The sequence below is a fragment of the Elephas maximus genome, chromosome 23, assembly GCF_024166365.1.
Source record: "Elephas maximus indicus isolate mEleMax1 chromosome 23, mEleMax1 primary haplotype, whole genome shotgun sequence".
Classification (NCBI taxonomy): Eukaryota; Metazoa; Chordata; class Mammalia; order Proboscidea; family Elephantidae; genus Elephas; species Elephas maximus.
Genome location: NC_064841.1, coordinates 3,142,171 through 3,162,808, shown reverse-complemented (window position 1 = coordinate 3,162,808; position 20,638 = coordinate 3,142,171). Strand labels below are relative to the sequence as shown.

Below are 20,638 nucleotides of genomic sequence, written 5' to 3'. Positions count from 1 at the left end.
ATATAAGTGGGATCATACAATATTTGTCCTTTTGTTTCTGACTTATGTCACTTAGAACAATGTTTTCATAGTGTGTATCAGAACTTCATTTCTCTTTACAGCTGAGTAATATTCCCATTGCATGTACTACATTTTGTTTATCCATTCACCTATTGATGGGCACTTGGGTCATTTCTACCTTTTGGCTATCATGAATAATGCTGTGATGGATATTGGTGTACAGGTATCTGTTTGCGTCCCTGTTTTTTGAGTTTCACCTAGGAGTGCAATTGTTGGGTCATATGGTAATGAATTGCATCATATGCATGTGAAAGCTGGACGATGAATAAGACTGAAGAGGAATTGATGCCTTTGAATTGTAGTGTTGGCAAAGAATATCGAATATACCATGGACTGCCAAAAGAATGAACATATCTGTCTTGGAAGAAGTAAAACCAGAATGCTCCTTAGAAGCAAAGATGGTGAGACTTTGGACATGTTGCCAAGAGGGATCAGTACCTGGAGAAGGACATCGTGCTTGCTAAAGTATAGGGTCAGTGGAAAAGAGGAAGACCCTCAACAAGATGGCTTGACACAGTGGCTGCAACAATGGGCTCAAGCATAACAACAATTGTGAGGATGGCGCAGCAGTGGGCAGTGTTTCATTCTGTTGTGCATGAGTCGGACCGACTCGACGGCACCTAACAACAACCACAACGTTGTATGTTTAACTTCTTGAGGAACCACCAAACTGTTTTCCACAGTGGCTACACCATTTTACATTCCCACCAGCAATGGATAAGGGTTCCAATTTCTGCACATCTTCACCAATACTTGTTATTTTCTATTTTTCTGATAATAGCTATGTTGGTGGAGATGGAGTGGTCTCTCATTTTGGTTTTGATTTACAATTCCCTAATGACTAACGACGGGGCACTGGTGGCATAGTGGTTAAGAACTTGGCTGCCAACCAAAAGGTCAGCAGTTTGAATCCACCAGCCTCTCCTTGGAAACCCTATGGAGCAGTTCTACTCTCTCCTGTGGGGCCGCTGTGAGCCAAAATCGACTCAACGGCAGCAAGTTTTTTTTTGTTGTTGTTTGTTTGTTTAAATGTCTAATGATGTTGAGCATCCTTTCACATGCTTATTGGCCATTTGTATATTTTTGATGAAATGTCTATTCAAGTCATTAGTCCACTTTTTATTTGGGTCACTTGTCTTTTTGTTGTTGAGTTGAGGAGTTTAAAAAATATATATCCAAGATATTAAATCTTTTCAGGCATATGTTTATTAAATATTTTTTCCCAGCCTGTAGGCTGTCTCTTCACGTTTTTGTTAAAGCCCTCTTGATAGACGAAAGTTTTTAGTTTTGATGAAATCTAATTTATCAATGGAATAATATCAAATAAGTCTAAGGCACAGTTATCACTGGAACAACCGGGGCTCACCTGGCCCCCATCTGGTCAACTTTTACGTGAGTGTTTTAAAATACTATTAACTGGTAAAATGGGACAATAATAGGGCTTCTGTGGTAGGATTCTTGTGGAAAGTAAATGACACAATGGGCACAAAGGGCTTAACACAATATCTGGCACAAAGAAAGCATACAATATGTTTTAGTCATTGTAGTGATTACTAAAAGAAGCCCTGGTGGCACAACGATTAAGTGCTCAGCTGCTAACCGAAAGGTTGGCTGTTGAAACCCATCAAGCTGCTCCATAGGATTAAGTTGTGACAAACTAGTCCTGTAATGATTATAGCCTAGAAAACCCTATGGGGAAGTTCTACTCTGTCTCATGGGGTCACTGAGTTGGAAATTGACAGCATCCAACCACAACATCAACAACAGTTATTATTAATACTGTAATTATTATTACTACCATTGCATGGATGACCATATGGTGGGAATTCAAGTATTGCATGGGTGACTGAGTTAAGTCACGTTCAATGGCCCAACCTAAGCTTCTATGATTTATCATTCTAGTCTTGTAAACTTAGATCAAATCGAATAACTGTAATACATCAGTGTTTTTGATAGAGGTAGAAAAACAGGAGAAGAGGGTTAGGATACTCTATGTCAAGGAGAAAGGTCTAAAGGGGAAAAAAAAAACTGTGGGTAATAAAAAATCTCAACGTTGGTTCCTAAGGGTGTTTGGCAGGGGGTATTGGACAGAAATTTGTAGCACAGAAAACTAAATACTCAGAGATGACAATGTTGCCTTCCTCTTTAGTAGCTCTAAGTTTGAGGGGCACTTCAGAACAATCAGGGAGTATTACAGGTTAATCGGTGCTAAAATTTTAAATCTTGAAATATATAGCCCTAGCCTTTTATAGGTCAAATTATCATTCATTTTATGATAATCTTTATACTGCCAGATCAAATACACCAAATCGTTTATTTCAGAAAGTGCTTTTTGGTATTTCAAAAGATTTATCACCAGGAGAGCATTTGAAATACAAAACAAATAGATGAGCTAAGTTCTTAGCAGCTCTAAAGAAATAATTGAAATATATTTTCTCATAAATTACTTACTTGCAAGAGTAACTGTCATGGTTTGAAAATGTGTTTTTGCATGTGGTGTGTATAAGTGTTTGTAATTCTTATACAATGTGTTCCAAAAATGTAGTCAAGGTGGTAAAAAAAAAAAAAAAAGCATAATTGGCTTTCTGGGTGTTTAGCAAATTCAATATCATGATATAGTGAAATTAGCAATCCAATCCTTTTGCCAAAAAAAAAAAAAAGAGAGAGAGAGAGATGAACAATATTGTTGTTAGGTGCCCTCGAGTAGGTTCCAACTCCTATCGACCCTATGTACAAGAGAACAAAACACTGCCATCCTCACAATCGTAGTTATGTTTGAGCCCATTGTTGCAGCCACTGTGTCAATCCATTTCCTTGCGGATCCTCTTCTTTTTTGCTGACCCTCTACTTTACCAAGCATGATGTCTTTGTCCAGGGACTGGTCCCTCCTAATAACTTGTCCAAAATACATGAGACGAGGTCTCACCATCTTCACTTCCAAGGAGCGTTTTTGCTGTACTCCTTCCAAGACAGATTTGTTTGTTCTTCTGGCAGTCCATGGTATATTTGATGTTCTTCGGCAACACCACAATTCAAAGGCATTAATTCCTTTTCCATCTTCCTTATTCATTGACCAGGTTTCACATGCTGTCATAGATTGAATTGTGTCCCCCAAACATATGTGTATTAATTTGCCTGGGCCATGAATCCCAGTATTTTGTGATTGTCCACCATTTTGTCTTTTGATGTGATTTTCCTATGTTGTAAATCCTATCTCTATGATGGAAAAAAAATGGGATTGGTGGCAGTTATGTTAATGAGGCAGGACTCAATCTACAGGATTAGATTGTGTTTTAAGCCAATCTATTTTGAGATATAAAAGAGAGAAGCAAACAGAGAGACATGGGGACGTCCTGCTAGCAAGAAAGCAGTACTGGGAGCAGAGCATGTCCTTTGCACCTGGGGTTCCTGCACAGAGACGCTCATAGTCCAAGAAAAGATTGATGATAAGGACCTTCCTCCAGAGTCGACAGAGACAGAAAGACTTCCTCTGGAACTGTCACCCTGAATTTGGACTCGTAGCCTCCTAGATTGTGAGATAATAAACTTCCGTTTGTTAAAGCCATCCACCTGTGGTAATTCTATTATAGCAGCACTGGATAACTGAGACACGTGCATACGCAGTAATTGAAAACACCATGGCTTGGGTCAGGCACACCTTAGTCCTCAGAATGACATCTTTAATTTTTAATACTTTAAAGAGATCTTTTGCAGAAGATTTGCCCAGTGCAATCCATTGTTTCATTTCTTGACTGCTGCTTCCATGGGCATTGATTGTGGATCCAAGTGAAATGAAATCTTTGACAACTTCAATATTTTCTCCTTTTATTGTGATGTTGCTTATTGCTCCAGTTGTGAGGATTTTTGTTTCCTTTATGTTGAAGGGTAATACATACTGAAGGTTGTAGTCTTCTGATCTTCATTAGTAAGTGCTTCAAGCCCTCTTCGCTTTCAGCAAGCAAGGTTGTGTCACCTGCATATTGCAGGTGGTTAATGAGTCTTCCTCCAATTCTGATGCCACCTTCTTCTTCACATAGTCCAGCTTCTTGGATTATTTGTTCTGCACACAGATTGAATAAGTATGGTGAAAGGACACAACCCTGACACACATCTTTCCTGTCTTTAAATCACACAGTATCCCCTTGTTTTTTTCCAACAGACTGCCTCTTGATCTATGGACAGGTTTCTTCCAAGCACGACTAAATGTTCTGGAATTCCCATTCTTCGTAATGTTATCCATAATTTATTATGATTCACACAGTTGAATGCCTTTGTGTAGTCAATAAAACACAGGTCAACATCCTTCTGGTATTCTCTGAATAATACCCAATAGTGTTGTCAATGACAAATCTTTAGAGAGGAGGATAGGCTGAGAGATAAACTTCCCTAACCATGGCTGGAATTCAGACATGTCTGGGCAGGTCTCACAAAACATGGGGTGGGTGCTCAGAAATCTGGGGTTCGTGGTATTAAGAACCCTCTTTGGGAAGATGTCTAGCACAAGGAGCTTAATTTAGGTAAAAAAACCTTAGTCCTTGGCAGGCAGTAGGCATTTTGAGAACTTGAGGAGTAATCCTTGGTGGCCGTTGAGCCCAGGGAAAAGACAGAGTTTAGGTAAAACAGAAAGAACTATTTTACTGCAAACTCAGTAACATGCTGGGAGTCAAGCAACCTGTTCAGGGGGCCTGCTATGGATTGAATTGTGTTCCCCCAAAAAATGTGTTATAAATAGTAACTTTTTACACCTGTGGTTATAATCTTATTTGGGAATGAGTTGTCTTTGTTATGTTAATGAGATGGGATTAGTGTAGGGTGTGTCTTAAATCAATATCTTCTGAGATATAAAAGAAATTAAACAAGCAAGTTAGAGAAGCAGAGATGGGGGAAGAGAGTTGCCAAGCCACATGAAGATTGCCCAGGAGCAGAAGCTCAAGTGATATAAGGAACTTCCTCCAGAGCAGACAGAGAAAGCCTTCCCCTAGAGATGGCACACTGAATTCAGACTTCCAGCCTTTTAAGCCATGAGAAAATAAATTTCTGTTTGTTAAAGTCACCCACTTATGATATTTCTGTTACAGCAGCACTAGGTAACTAAGACAGGGCCTCTCTACTCAAGAAGAAAGACAGGTGTTCTCCCCTACCCTGCCACAGGCAGACACAGAGCCTTGTGGGTTCAGGGTGGGTTAGAGAGGTGGCCCCAGCACAGCATAGCTGAGCCAGGAAGTGTGGAGAGAAGAGCCGTGTGGGCCTGTAGACTGGTCTGGATACTCTGGGGTGGAGACACATGTGGGATGCCTGTGGAGACTCTAAGAAATACTTGGTCTGGGGGCACTTTACTGGGGTTGACACTCATCTTGAGCATGTTGGCAGGCTGAGTCAGCAAATTGTGGGCCAAGATATTCATGGACCTTGTGTACTTTATGGGTTCATAAAGATTGGGGATACTTGAGTGCATATCAAATAATACCTTACATTGTTCTCTGACCCCAAATCCAAGACACCAAAGGAAAAAACACAAGACAAGGAGGATATTTTGAGCACCTAACTTGATATTTTTCATTCAAATGTGGGGACAATTAATAGAGATGTTCTGATTTGAATTTTTATGGTAGCATTTAACCAATTTGTAAATCAGTCCTAAATTACATCCACGTTTAAAAAATCTTTACATGTCCTTTGATGTATTTTATCTGACAAAAGATACTTCTTGCCTTTGGAAGGCAAAGGAAGCTTTCCGTCTGCCACTGAGAGTGCTGGGACATGCTCCACTCTGCACACACAGATGGGCTTTCCGCGGTCTGTGGCCAGACAAGGTGCCAAGAAGCATGGAGAACGCAGCCCTCTGAATGGAGAAAGGTGGAGTTGGAGGGAAGTTCTCCCCCACGCCTCGTTACCATTGGGTCGATTCTGACAACGCAGCCCTCTGAATGGAGAAATGTGGAGTTGGAGGGAAGTTCTCCCCCACACCTCGTTACCACTGGGTCGATTCTGACAACGCAGCCCTCTGAATGGAGAAATGTGGAGTTGGAGGGAAGTTCTCCCCCACACCTCGTTACCATTGGGTCGATTCTGACAACGCAGCCCTCTGAATGGAGAAATGTGGAGTTGGAGGGAAGTTCTCCCCCACGCCTCGTTACCATTGGGTCGATTCTGACTCATGGTGACCCCATGTGTGTGAGAGGGGACGTGTGCTCCATGGCAGTGGCTGTAATCTTTCTGAGAGGAGCCCTGGTGGTACAGTGGTTAAGCACTTGGCTGCTAACTGAAAGGTCAGCAGTTCATCTCCCACCGGGGAGAAAGATGTGGCAGTCTACTTCGGTAAAGATTAACAACCTTGGAAACCTTATGGGGCAGTCCTACCCTGCCCTCCAGGGTTGCCATGAGTGAGAAATGACTCAACGACAATGGGTATTTTACAGGTCTTTCAGAAGAAGATTGCCAGGCCTTTCTTCCTATGTGCCTCTGGGTTGACTTGAATCTCTAACATCTTAGATAACAGCTGAGGATACTAATCATTTCTACCACCCAGGAAGGAAGTTTAGAACTCACTTCATGAGTCCAAATAATCCATCTTCTAGGTGGAGAGACACAGATTCAGTCACCCCACGTGATCTTCTTGCCCATGTCCACAAGCCAACTATTGGCAAAGCACAGAATTTAATGTGGCTGTCGTTACTCTAGACATTCCTTTCCATCAACCATAAATGCCCCATAAAGATACTTGTAAACGCCTCCCAGAACATGTCCCCAAGCTCGGCCTTGGCACTGTACCTTGGAGTATGCTCTTCACTATGGCCTCCGTGTGATCAGCCAGGAGATCCGCCTTGGTAATTGCAGCCAGGGACAGGTAGTTAGACATGTTTCTGCACAGTTCCTTGTTGCCTCTGTGGAGGAATTTCACTGCAATGGGGATGGCCAATGCCATCACAGGGGGCTGGTTGTAATTCTGAAAAAATTTTTAAAAAAACACAGATAATAAGGGACTCATTTATTCATTCATCCAAAAAAATTTTATTGAGCTAAGCTCCCAGAGTACAGCTGTGAAAACATAGCTCTGCCCTCTTTACATCACATTTGGGAACTCTGGGAACTCTTGGTCTTGCTAGGGAGACCTAAAGGCAAACAGCCTGGGATAAAAAAATGTGTCTTGACCCCTATATCCAGTGTAACATCCAGCGAAACCTGGACAATGAATAAGGAAGACTGAAGAAGAACTGACACCTTTGAATTATGGTGGCAAAGAATATTGAATATACCATGGATTGCCAGAAGAATGAACAAATCTATCTTGCAAAAGTACAGCCAGAATGCCCTTTAGAAGCGAGGATGGCAAGACGTCGTCTCACGTACTTTGGACATGTTATCCGGAGCGACCAGTCCCTGGAAAAGGTCATCATGCTTGGTAAAGTAGAGGGTCAGTGAAAAAGAGGAAGATCCTCAGTGAGATGGACTGACACAGTGGCTGCAACAACGGGCTCAAGCATAACAACAATTGTGAGGATAGAGCAGGACTGGGCAGTGTTTTGTTCTGTTTTGTGTAGGATCGCTATGAGTTGGAACTGACTTGATGGCACCTAACAACAACAACAAATTTTTATATTTTAATACTTTCAAATCCATTTTCCAGACTCAGGGATCCATCTGACCCATGAATAGAGAAAAATGATATTCTGCAACCTAATTTGGTACCCCACCATTAAGTAAGCCACGTTGAAAACTCTGACCCTATTCCTTGGTGGCAAGTTACATGCTTGTATAGCAGTTGCACTCATTAGGTCTTATCCTTTGTAGAGTTCCTAAAAACACCTGACCATTGGACCTGGCCCACAACCAGATTTCTGTGATACTTTGCCTTTGTCTGGACTATCTACCCCTCCCTAATGAATTTAATTGGGCTGGATTGAACTGGGCCATTACCAGTGTGATGAGCTAGGAGGTCTCCCAGGGGCTGTCTCTCAGCTTTAGAAGTCTGGGCGTACCCTTGTTCAGGCCACACAAAATTATTTGTATCCACTGAAGCTAGCTCAGACCACGGGGTTTCCTCAAGGCTGATGCACTCCCAGCATGACGATTTAGTCACCCATGGAAAGGACTTTTCCCACGTCAGACCTAGGGCTTCCCTTTCACATTATGTGGACAGCAGTGGACATATTAGCCATCAGAATGTCCACTTACAACCACAGAATCAGCTCATAGCAAAGGGAAGTGCTGAGGGATATGTCACTAGACCATGGTGAAACCTGATTAAAAAAAAAAAAAAACACTCTTGCCCAATGACTGAATACCCATCTCTATGACTGGAACGCTCCTGTCCATCAGATTCAGCCTCCTTCTAGACTGTGTCGGTTACATGTGCCAAAATAATTACCCCATGCTGACCATCCTTTTCTTCCTAATGCACTCTTCAACCCCCGCCCCCCCCCCCCAAAAAAATAAACCTATTGCCATTGAGTCCATTCCGACTCATAGCGACCCTACAGGACAGAGTAGAACTGCCCCATAGAGTTTCCAAGGAGTGCCTGGTGGATTCAAACTGCCAACCTTTTGGTTAACAGCCACAGCACTTAACCACTATGCCACCGGGGTTTCCTCAGGCAGGTGATATTTAGGAATGCCAGTTGGTTTGGCCATTTTCTCAATTATAATCACATTCTAACCCTGCTGCCTTGACATTACATTCCTAAACCACCAAATCCACTGCCATCAAGTTGCTTTCAACTCATAGAGACCCCATACACTTAGGTCCCTGGTGGCGCAATCGGTTTGCGATTGACTGCTAACCTCAAAGTTGGCAGTTTGAACCTGTCCAGTGGCACTGCTGAAGTAAGGCCTTGAGATCTCCTTCCCTGAAGATTACAACCAAGAAAACCCTATGGAGCAGCTCCACTCTGTAACACAGGGGTTCGCTATAATGTGACATTTGAGCTACCTCAATTTTCTTGGGTGTTCAGTCTCTTTTATTCAGTTTCTTGGGTTGCGTCTATGGACAACCAAGCTTTCCATTACATATAGATTTTTGCTAATTTAACTTATAAATGGCACAGTCTTGTCCCTGTCATGGCTAATCAAAGCCCCAAATTTGAGGGTAGAACACACTCACACAATTCTTCTTGGAGCTTCTCACCAGAGAACTCCATGCCTGTTTTACTTTACGTACTCTAGGTCTTTAACCAAGAACAGCTTGCCACCAGAAAAATAGAAGTCTTCCGTTAGGGGATTATGTCTCCAAGCATGTTTACCTGTAACTGGTGAGAAGCCAAAGGTGTTGGCACTGGGAAGTACAATTTAAGCGTTCCCTACTAACTGTGAACCCAGACAAGGCACAGTCAAAGATGACTGGAAATCAGTATTCCCAACAACCGATGACTTTAAACCTGTGGTAAGCTAGCACTTGCCAGCAACCATGAAAAAACTGCCTGTCTTAACCAATTTGATCATATTCTTTTTATAGCAATTTTAGATACTTTAGAGAAAAACACTGGCCAGTCATTAAAGTCATTTGGCAACCTCTCAAATGACAAAAGTGAAAACATTAAGCCAAAAGCAAATTGTTCATATAAACACCAAGGAATTGCCACCAGAAGTCCTCAGCCTTTAGCGTCTAGAGAGTTCCTAGCATGTGTATCAAGAAGCGGCTATTACCACTGACCACAACAGGATATGAGGGAGGGCCCGGGAGGCAAAGATGAGGCTTGACAGATGTGGGTCCCAGTGACCTGACAGACACTGGCCATCCTCCTTCACGACTGAGCTTCACTTTCAAGAGCAGCAGGAGGAGTTGCTAGCATAGTAGGTTTTGGGCCCATGAAATGATTTTATCTCTAGAATTCTCTGGCCCGCAGCAATGTTAATGGCACACGTGCAGAGAAACACTATGAGGACGATCCTGCAAATAAGCCACTTTAACAGAAATCTTGGTGGCACAGTGGTCAAGAGCTTGGCTGCTCACCAAAAGGTCAGCAGTTTGAATCTACCGGGCACTCCTTGGAAACCCTATGGCTCAGTTCTATCCTGTCCTATATGGTCACTATGAGTCGGAATCGACTCCATGGCAATGGGTTTGGCTTTTGGGTTAATGCCCGAGCCCGTGGCAGACCCTGCTCCTCAGTGCAGACGTGACTGTGTTGGCGTGTGAATCGTCTTACATACAGATGGGTGCTCAGCGAACAATTCATTGAGGTGAAGTGTAGAAATAAAGACTTGCTCATGGGACAGCTGTGTCCAGCTGTAGCAGTAAAACAAGAGGGCTTTGTTCTACAGATGCCAAAAACTGTATTTCGTAACTAGATTAGCACCAATTTGAGCTTTTGGTGGAGATTTTCCTTTTTAAAAGCACTTTGAGAACATTTCCCAGTGCGTTAAAACTAAAAAGAATAAAGCTAAGTAGGAGAGATAGATCTGAGGCGATAGCAACTAAAAAGCTGTTTGTCTCTTAGGCTCCGAATTCAATGAAGAGCCAGAAAAATGGTTAATCTCAAGAAATATTAAGCATCATTCGTTAAAATAGGGTGCCTTCATTATTCATATGGAGCCCTGGTGGCTCAGTGGCCAAGATCAAAAGGTTGACAGTTCAAATCCACCAGCTGCTCCTTGGAAACCTTATGGGGCAGTTCTACTCTGTCCTCTAGGGTCACTGTGAGTCAGGATTGACTCGACGGCAATGGGTTTGGGTTTGGGTTTTGGTTATTCATACATCATTGATTAGATAACAAAAAAACCAAACCCGTTGCCGTTGAGTCAATTCTGACTCATAGTGATCCTAGAGGACAGAGTAGAACTGCCCCAGAGAGTTTCCAAGGAGTGCCTGGTGGATTTGAACTGCTGACCTTTTGGTTAGCAGCTGTAGCACTTAACCACTACACCACCAGGGTTAGTCAAGCTAATTTGGGATTTACATATAAAATGCTTGGTTCTTGGCAGCGTGGCTATATATAAAAGCTGAATGGCACAACACACCTAAGTTTTCCTGGTGCTTTTGTCTGACAGATAATAAGGGAGCAAGGAGCCCTAATGGCACAGTGGCTAAAGCGTTCAGCTGCTAACCAGGAGGTCGGAGGTTCAAACCCACCAGCCGCTCCACGGGAGAAAGATGTGGCAGGCTGCTTCCAAGCAGATTAAAAAAAAAAAAAAAAGCAGATTACAGCCTTGGAAATGCGATGGGGCAGTTCTCTATCTTACAGTGCTGCTGTGAGTGGGAGCCACTCAGGGCAATGGCTTTGGTTAACAAGGCAGCAGGGCTCAGTGAGCCGGGGTGTGTTCCAGTCTTCTCTCAGTTCATGCCACTTTCTTGTGGGCATGAACTGAGGAACACATACTGAGGCCCACTCCCGGGGGAAGTGTAGCTGCTAAGGAAGCCGGGGGGCACTCACATCTCCTGAGCCCGCATATTCATTCCTTCAGTAAATATTATTTGAGCACCTACTAAGTGCTAGGCACTGTTCTAGGTGCTGGGAATAAACCAGTGAATAAAACAGACCTTATGTTTTGAGGAGAGAGGAGGAAGGCAATAAACGATGGCTATAATAAAGAATTAAACTATATACCTTTTAGCAAGTGCCGAGTGCTATTTTACAGTCTCCTGCAGATGATGATAATAGTTGTAAAACCTAAATGTTTTATGATTGGTTCATTTAATCCTCACAACAAGCTCATGAGACAGCTGCTGTCATCATTTACTTTTTACAGATGAGCAAATTAAGGCCCAGAAAGATAAATTTGCCCAAGGTCATACAGCAAGTAAATGGTAGAGCTGGGATTGCTTGTTGAATATTAAACTTCTAGGTTAACATAACCAATACTGGCTCTTACTGCTGCAAAGGAAATGCTCTCAAAATTGACGCACTTCGCACGTAATGCCAGCCGGGGGCAGAGTTTGAATCTTCACACACCATTAACCGGGAAAGAGCAAGTGTGGAATCAGGGGGAACGGCCGGTGGATCCTTCCCCTTTGGAGAGGGGAAATGGACAGATACTTCCTGATTTCCAATAGCCGATTTGGGGATTGTTTCTATTCTCTCCCCAAGCCCAGAAAAACTCCTCTGGCTGTCTCTCCTCTTCCTACATAACAAAAAATGAGAGCAGAGGTGGGGAAGAGGTAGAATGACAGATCTGCCGAGGGATTTGGTTGAAGAGAGGCAGTCTGCTGTGACCAGCAGAGCGAGAATGGAGCCTGGCTCTCAGTCTTTGTGAGGGTTGACTGGGCTGTCAATTCTCTAGAGCTTTATTCTAGCACATCAGTTATGCCAGTTTAATTTTCTTCAACACTTTCTAGCTTTGCATTTATCTAGAACAGCAAAGAATATTGAATATACCGTGGACTGCCAGAAGAACAAACAAGTCTGTCTTGGAAAAAGTACAACCAGAATGCTCCTGAAAAGGGAGGATGGCGAGACTTCATCTCACATACTTTGGACATGTTATCAGGGGGGACTACTCCCTGGAGAAGGACATCATGCTTGGTAAGAGAGAGGGCAGTGAAAAAGAGGGAGACCCTCAACAAGGTAGATTGACATGGTGGCTGCAGCAATGGGCTCAAACATAGCAATGATTGGGAGGATGGCGCAGGACCAGGCGGTGTTTTATTCTTTTGTACCTGGGGTCGCTACGAGTTGGAACTGACTTGACAGCACCTAACAACGATAGAATGTAATACGTACCTTGTGGGAATGGAATATCTTCCCTTTCAGGATTTTTCCAAGGGCAAAGAAATGGGCATTAGTTGACTCCATATAGAAACCTGGTCAGAGGAAGCTGTTAACCCTAGATAAGCCATGGTTTGGAAAATGTACTTCAAGATAATGGCTCGACCATGAATGGAGAGTACTTCTATTATAAAATGTTGTCTTCATGTGCAACCTCTTCCCACCCCCAGCACTTTATCATTGTTCTTTATTGTTGCTTAGTCTTCCATTGTGTGAATATACTGTAATTTGTTTATCTATTCATGCATTGATGGGCATCTTAGTTGTTTCCATCTTTTTGCTGTTGTGAACAGTGCTGTAACAAACATGGGTGTGCATAAATCTGTTTGTGTGAGGGCTCTTATTTCTCTAAGATATATTCCAAGGAGTGGGATTGCTGGATCATATGATACTTCTATTTCTAGCCTTTTAAGGGAGCACCAAATTGATTTCCAATGTAGTTGTGCCATTTTACATTCCCACCAGCAGTGCATAAGTGTTCCAGTCTCCCCACAACCTCTCCAACATTTATTATTATTATTTTTTGGATTAATGCTAGCCTTGTTGGGGTGAAATGGTATCTCATTGTAGTTTTGATTTGCATCTCTCTAATTTTTTTAATGGCTAATGATCGTGAGCATTTCCTCATGTATCTGTTAGCCACCTAAACGTCTTCCTTGGTGAAGTGTCTGTTTATATCCTTTGCCCATTTTTTAATTGGGGTATTTGTCTTTTTGTTGTTGAGGTTTTGCAGTATGTTGTAGATTTTAGAGATCAGACCCTGATTGGATGTGTCATAGCCAAATTTTTTTTCTCAGTCTGTAGGTCATCTTTTCACTCTTTTGGTGAAGTCTTTGGATGAGCATAAGTGTTTGATTTTTAGGAGCACTCAGTTATCTAGTTTCTCTTCTGGTATTTATGCATTGTTAGTTATGTTTTGTATTCTGTTTATGCCATGTATTAGGGCTTTTAGCATTGTTCTTATTTTTTCTTCCATGATCTTTTTCATTTTAGATTTCATATTTAGGTCTTTGATCCATTTTGAGTTAGTTTTTGTGCATGGTGTGAGGTATGGGTCTTGTTTCAGTTTTTTGCAGATGGATATCCAGTTATGCCAGCACCATTTGTTAAAGAGACTGTCTTTTCCCCATTTAACAGACTTTGGGCCTTTGCCAAATACCAGCTGCTCACAGGTCGATGACTTTACATCTGGATTCTCAATTCTGTTCCATTGGTCTATGTATCCATTGTTGTACCAGTACCAGGCTGTTTTGACTACCGTGGTGGTATAATAGGTTCTAAAATCAGGTAGTGTGCGGCCTCCACTTTGTTCTTCAGTAATGCTTTACTTATCTGGGGCCTCTTCCCTTTCCATGTGAAGTTGGTGATTTGTTTCTCCATCTCATTAACAAATGTCATTGGAGTTTGGATCTGGACTGCATTGTATCTGTAGATTGCTCTGGGTAGGATTGACGTTTTCACAATGTTGAGTCTTCCTATCCATGAGCAAGGTATTTTTTCCACTCACGTAGGTCTCTTCTGGTTTCTTGCAGTAGTGTCTTATAGTTTTCTTTGTATAGGTCTTTTACATCTCTGGTTAGGTTTATTCCTAAGTATTTTATCTCCTTGGGGGTTATTGCAAATGGTATTGATTTGGTAATTTCCTCTCTGAAGTTTTCTTTGTTGGTGTAGAGGAATCCAGCTGCTTTTTGTATGTTTATCTTGTATCCTGATACTTTACTAAAATCTTCTATTAGTTCCAATAGTTTTCTTGAGGATTCTTTGGGATTTTCTGTATATAAGACCATATCATCTTCAAATAGGGATCCTTTTACTTCTTTCTTACTGATTTGGATGCCCTTTATTTCTTTGTCTAGCCTAATTGCTCTGGCTAGGACCTCCAGCACAATGTTGAATAAGAGTGCTGATAAAGGGCATCCTTGTCAGGTTCCTGTTCTCAAGGGCACTGCTTTCAGACTCTATCCATTTAGGACGATGTTGTCTGTTGGCTTTGTCTAAATGCCCTTTATTATATTAAGGAATTTCCCTTCTATTCCTATTTTCCTGAGAATTTTATCATGAATCGGTGTTGGTCTTTGTCAAACACCTTTTCTGCATCAATTGATAAGATCTTTTGGTTCTTATCTTTTGTTTTATTTATGTGATGGATTACATTGATTGTTTTTCTAATGTTGAACCATTCCTGCACACCTGGTATGAATCCCACCTGGTCATGGTGAATTATGTTTTTGATATATGGTTGAGAAGTCTATTGGCTAGAATTTTGTTGAGGATTTTTGTGTCTATGTTCATGAGCGATACTGGTCTGTAATTTTCTTTTTTTGTTGTGTCTTTACCTGGTTTTGGTATCAGAGTTATGCTGGTTTCATAGAACGAGTTCAGGTGTATTCCATCCATTTCTATGTTCGGAAATACCTGTAGTAGCGTGATGTTAACTCTTCTCTGAAAGTTTGGTAGAATTCTCCAGTGAAGTCATCAGGACCAGGGCTTTTTTTTGTTGGGTTTTTTTTTTTTTTTTAAATCTTTTCAGTCTCTTTTTGTTACAATTTTATTTAGTTTTTCTGCCTCTGTTTGTGTTAGTTTAGGTAGGCTATGTGTTTCTAGAAATTTGTCCATTTCTTCTAGGTTTCAAATTTGTTGAAGTACAATTTTTCATAGTATTGTGTTATGATTCTTTTCATTTCAGTTGGGTCTGTTGTGATATTGCCCATCTCATTTCTTTTTCAGGCTATTTGCTTCCTCTTCTGTTCTTCTTTTGTCAGTTTAGCCAATGGTTTATAGATCTTGTTGATCTCTTTAGAGAACTAGCTTTTGGTCTCGTTAACTCAGTTGTTTTTCTATTCTCTATTTCATTTATTTCTGCTCTAATTTTTATTATTTCCTTTCTTCTGGTGCCAAGCGCTCCTTTTGGTGCTCTCTTTCTATTTTTTCAAGTCGTAGGGTTTATGTTTTGATTTTGGCCCTTTATTCTTTATGGATGTGTGCATTTATTGCTGTAAATTGATCTCTGAGCACTGCTTTTGCTGTGTCCCAAAGGTTCTTGTAGGATGTATTTTCATTCTTATTTGATTCTGTAGATTTCTTTATTCTGTCCTTGATTTCTTCTATAACCCAGTAGTTTTTAAGCAAGGTGTTGTTCAGTTTCAATGTATTTGATTTTTTTTCCTTGCTTTTTCTGTTATTAATTTCTACTTCTATGGCTTTATGGTCAGAAAAGATGCTTTGTAATATTTCGATGCTTTGGTTTTCTGTTAAGGCTTGCTTTGTGGCCTAATATGGGGTCTAATTTGGAGAATGTTCCATGTGCGTTGGAAAAGAAAGTATACTTGGCTGCTGTCGGGTGGAGTGTTCTGTATATGTCTATGAGATCAAGTTGGTTGATTTTGGCATTTAGATCTTCCGTGTCTTTCTTTATTGAGCTTCCTTCTAGATATTCTGTCCTTCACCGAAAGTGGTGTGTTAAGTCTCCTACTATTATTGTGGAGCTGTCTATTTCTCTTTTTAAAATTGTTTGTTTTATGTATTTTGGAGTCCTGTCATTGGGTGCATAAATATTTATTATGGTTATGTCCTCCTGGTGTACTGACCCTTTAATCATTCTATAGTGTCCTTCTTATCCTTTGTGGTAGATTTTGCTTTAAAGTCTATTTTGTCAAAGATTAATATTCCACTCCTGCTCCTTTTTTATTGTCGTTTGCTTGATATATTTTTTTCCACTCTTTTTTAGTTTGTTTGTGTCTTTGAGACTAAGCTGCGTCTCTTGTAGGCAGCATATAGACGGATCGTGTTTCTTTATCTGTTCTGCCTCTCTTTGTCTCTTAATTGCTGCATTTGGTCCATTTACATTCAGTGTAATTATAGGTAGGTCTTTTTTTTATGAGTTTAGCACTGTCATTTTAACATACTTATTTTGTGTGTTGTTGACAGTTTCTTTGTTCCACTTAATTTTCTTAATTTGCTGAGTCATTTTTCTTTATGTATTTTCTTTCCATCTTTTTCATTGTTGTTGATTTTGCATTTGTTGGATCTTTAAGTTTTTCTTCTTTTTATTTTGATGTGTGGGATTGTTAGTTTCCTTTGTGGTTACCTTAATATTTACCTCTATTTTTCTAAGTTTAAACCAATCTTTTATTTGTTGATATCGCCTTGACTGCCTCACCATATGAAAGTGACTACATTATTTAGTCTTCTTTTTTGTTTTAATGTTGTCACCTTTTACATATTAATGTCTCTGCTTCCATATTTTCAGTGCATTATCTTTGATTTATTTTTCTGATTCCCTATCTGGGTTGATATCTGGTTGTTCTGTCCTGTGTTCTAGTCTTGGGTTGTTACCTAATGTTATTGATTTTTAACCACAGGACTCCCTTTAGTATTTCTTGTAATTCTGGTTTGGTTTTTGCAAATTCCCTAAGCTTCTGTTTATCTGGAAATGCCCTAATTTTCCCATGATATTTGAGAGACAGTTTTGCTGAATATGTAATTCTTGGCTGGCAATTTTTCTCCTTCAAGGCTTTATACACGTCATCCCGTTGCCTTCTCGCCTGCTTGGTTTCTGCTGAGTAGTCAGAGCTTAGTCTTACTGACTTCTCTTTATGTGATTTGATATTGACTGTTGCTTCTGAGCCACCAATAAGTTATTATATTTATTTATTTCATGTTTGCTTACTGTATCCTTGCTTCTTGTTTTGTTTTGATATGCCCAAATAGGCTGGCCACGTGAGGGACTTTGATCATTGGCATCTTTGAAGCTGTCACCAAGTGGTTAGAGCTGCTATTAGGTATGTGAGCCCAGGTGTCCGTTTACTTTTGTTGTGTGGATTCAGCTCAGGTATCCAGGTCGTTGGTCACTGAGTGTGTGGTGCAGGCTCTCACCTACAGGCCTAGACCAGCAGGGCTACGTAGGGGTGATTGGGGCAGGCACGGGTATCTGGCTGCATTAGGGGGTTATGTGCTGAGCAAGGTAGGGGGCTGACGGCTGCCTCCAAGTGCCTGAGTGGAAGGTGTGTCCCTGTTCCCTAGAGCACATAGGTGGGTGGACTTTGGACACACAAAGCTGTTGGCTGTAAGGACTGGGAGGCACTACTTATTCTCAGACCCCTGTTGCATGTGGCTAGGTGGAGTGGGTGAAGCTACCAGTCCTCATGCCATCGATGTGGGTATGTGAGGACCCTGCTTAATGAGTAGGGTGGTATCAAATGTCACGAATCTGCCACTCCCCCTTAGCTGTTGCAGTTGAAAATGGGCTTCAGGTATGGACCCTGTTGTACTATGCTAATGAGGACCTATGCTGTTGAAATGGGCCCACGCAAGTCTAGGCAGGGGTGAAAGGCATTCAAAGTCCCTGGACCCTTTATGCCTGGGCCTAGGCAAAGGGCTGTGCCTGCTCTGAGGTCCTGGTTTAGGAGAGCTGGCAGGTTATTTTTTCCTGTTTGTTATTTATATTTTAATTTGTTCCCTCTCCATAGCTGGGAGAACGGCTTGGGGCCCACGACCGAGAGGTCCCACTTTCAGTCCAGGAGGTGCGGCAATCATTGAAGCTGGACCAGGCCTGGAGCAGAGCTGGGAGGTGGCAGGTAAATGGAAAAAAAAAAAATTTTTTTTTTTTTTTTTTTGTGGAGTGTGGTAATTCTCAGAAGGGGAAGGATTTTTTTTGGTCCCACACAGTAGGTTAGATGCTTTCCTTTCCCCGGTTCTGCAGGCTTGTGCAGCCTCTTCGCCACTCAGTTTCTCCTGATGTGGAAAATGCATCCCGAGGGTTCCTGCTAGCCTCAGCCCACACGTGACTGGCCGATCCAGCCTGCAGGGTGCTGGCCAGGTCGGGTCTGGCAAATGCTCACTGCTTCTGAACTCTCTCTCCCTCCCCGCTGCCGCTCATTCTGACTCCTCAACTTTGTCTTTGATGTTCAGGGCTCCTAGATTGGCATATATAATCAATTCGCTTGTTTTTTCAGGTCTTTGTTGTACAAGAGACCACAGGAAGCATTTGACTACTCTGCCATCTTGGCCTGGCTCTCTTTTTCTTTTTACCAAAAAAAACCAAACCCAGTGCCGTTGAGTCAATTCTGACTCATAGCGACCCTATAGGACAGAGTAAAACTGCCCCATAGAGTTTCTAAGGGCTGCCTGGTGGATTTGAACTGCCGACCCTTTGGTTAACAGCTGTAGCACTTAACCACTACACCAACATATAACAAAATATTAGAATTTGGGGCATTTTGGAAGCTCAGTTTGCTTATAACTCTCTGACTTTGGTCTTGTTTCATGAATCTGGATGTTTGGACAAGCTGTTTTTCCTGCTTGGAATGTCCTCTTGTTCCACCTTGCCTATCTGGTGAACTTTCTACTCATTGTTCAGAACCCTTTCCAAATATGCCTGCTCTGACTCTCTAGAACTGTGCTAACACTGTAGCCACTAGCCACAAATGACTACTGAGCCCCTAAAATGTGATTAGTCCAAAGTGAGATGTGCTAAATACACCCCAGATTTCTAAGACTTGTATGAAAAAAAAAGTAAAATATCTAATTAATAATTTTTATGTTGATTATACATTGATATGATAATTTTTAATATATTGGATTAAATAAAGTACATTATTAAAATTAATTTCATCTCTTTCTTTCTACTTTGTTCTATGGAGCTACCAGGAAATTTAAAATTTGTTATGCGGCTTGTGTTTGTGGCTTGCCTTATGTTTCTACTGGACTCCCAGCTCCAGAGCTGAACCAACGGTACCCAAACAGCAGCGGGAACTGGTGCGTATTGCTGACATGTGGAGATCTCCCCGAATTCCTGTAGAAGCACTTTGGAATAACACAACCTTCTTCTCATAACAATATACAAACCAAACCAAACCCATCGTCATCGAGTTGATTCCAACTTATAGTGACCCTACAGGACAGAGTAGAACTGCCCAATAGGGTTTCCAAGGAGTGGCTAGTGGATTCGAACTGCCAACCTTTTGGTTAGCAGCTAAGCTCACAACCACTGTGCCACAATGACATATTCAAGATAATCAGGAAAAGCATATGTATTAGATTTTTGGTGCTTTTTCCAAGGAACATCAGGCTTTTGTCAGTTTTGTGAAACTCCCAATTCCCATTCTTCTAATTCTGGGAACAAAGGAAAAACTGTGCAGTCTTTTGCTCAGTTGACCAGTCCCTGAACTGAGCAGACAGATTGGCATATGTCCCAGTTAAGAATGGACAAGTGGGTAGAAAAAGAAAAAAGGAGGAGGAAAAGGAAGAGGAGAAGAGAGGAAGCTAACACTAGCTAACATTAGCTGCCACATAGTGCTAACCACTTCAACATACCCAGACTTTATGAACATAAATGCCGTGCTGGGGGTAGAAAGAGGAAAAGAAGTTCCGTGGTCAAGTAAGACTGGAAAATGCTGTTTGGGGTGGGGAGGGAAAAAGGGGTTCCGTGGTTAAGTCATATCGGAAAATACGGGACTAAATAAAGTCCATCAGCTCTCTTTATTGCAGGACTTTTCTGAGCCTTTAATATGGTATAAGAATCCTGGTGGTGCAGTGGTTAAAGCACTGGGCTGCTAACCAAAGGATTGGTGGTTCAAACCTACCAGCTGGCTCTGTGGGAGAAACATGTGGCAGTCTGCTTCCTTAAAAGTTTACAGCCTTGGAAACCCTATGGGGCAGTTTTACTCTGTCCTGTAGGGTCCCTATGAGCTGAAATTGACTTGACTGCAGTGGGTAAAATTCTATGAAGCTTTGACAGTTAGTTCAAGAGGGAAAAATTGAATTCAGTGCTTCTCAATGATTTGACCACAGAACTCTTTTTTTGAGAAACATCTATCAACATTATTGATTGGTAAAATTTATCATAGACAATGTCATTTAATCTGCATTTTACAGGG

General features: G+C 41.5%; 1 protein-coding gene across 13 annotated transcripts in view; it reads right to left on the bottom strand.

The window, feature by feature from the left end:
• Positions 1-20,638, bottom strand: part of VEPH1 (ventricular zone expressed PH domain containing 1) — a 275,970-nt gene that overhangs the window by 215,166 nt on the left and 40,166 nt on the right. For all 13 annotated transcript variants that reach the window (XR_007515122.1, XM_049867685.1, XM_049867684.1 and 10 more), the window contains exon 4: positions 6,832-7,006. Coding sequence is in view for 12 of the 13 variants with exons in the window: in XM_049867685.1 (XP_049723642.1) it covers positions 6,832-7,006 (175 nt within the window). In the remaining variant the exon portion in view is untranslated. The remainder of the gene's footprint in view (positions 1-6,831; positions 7,007-20,638) is intronic.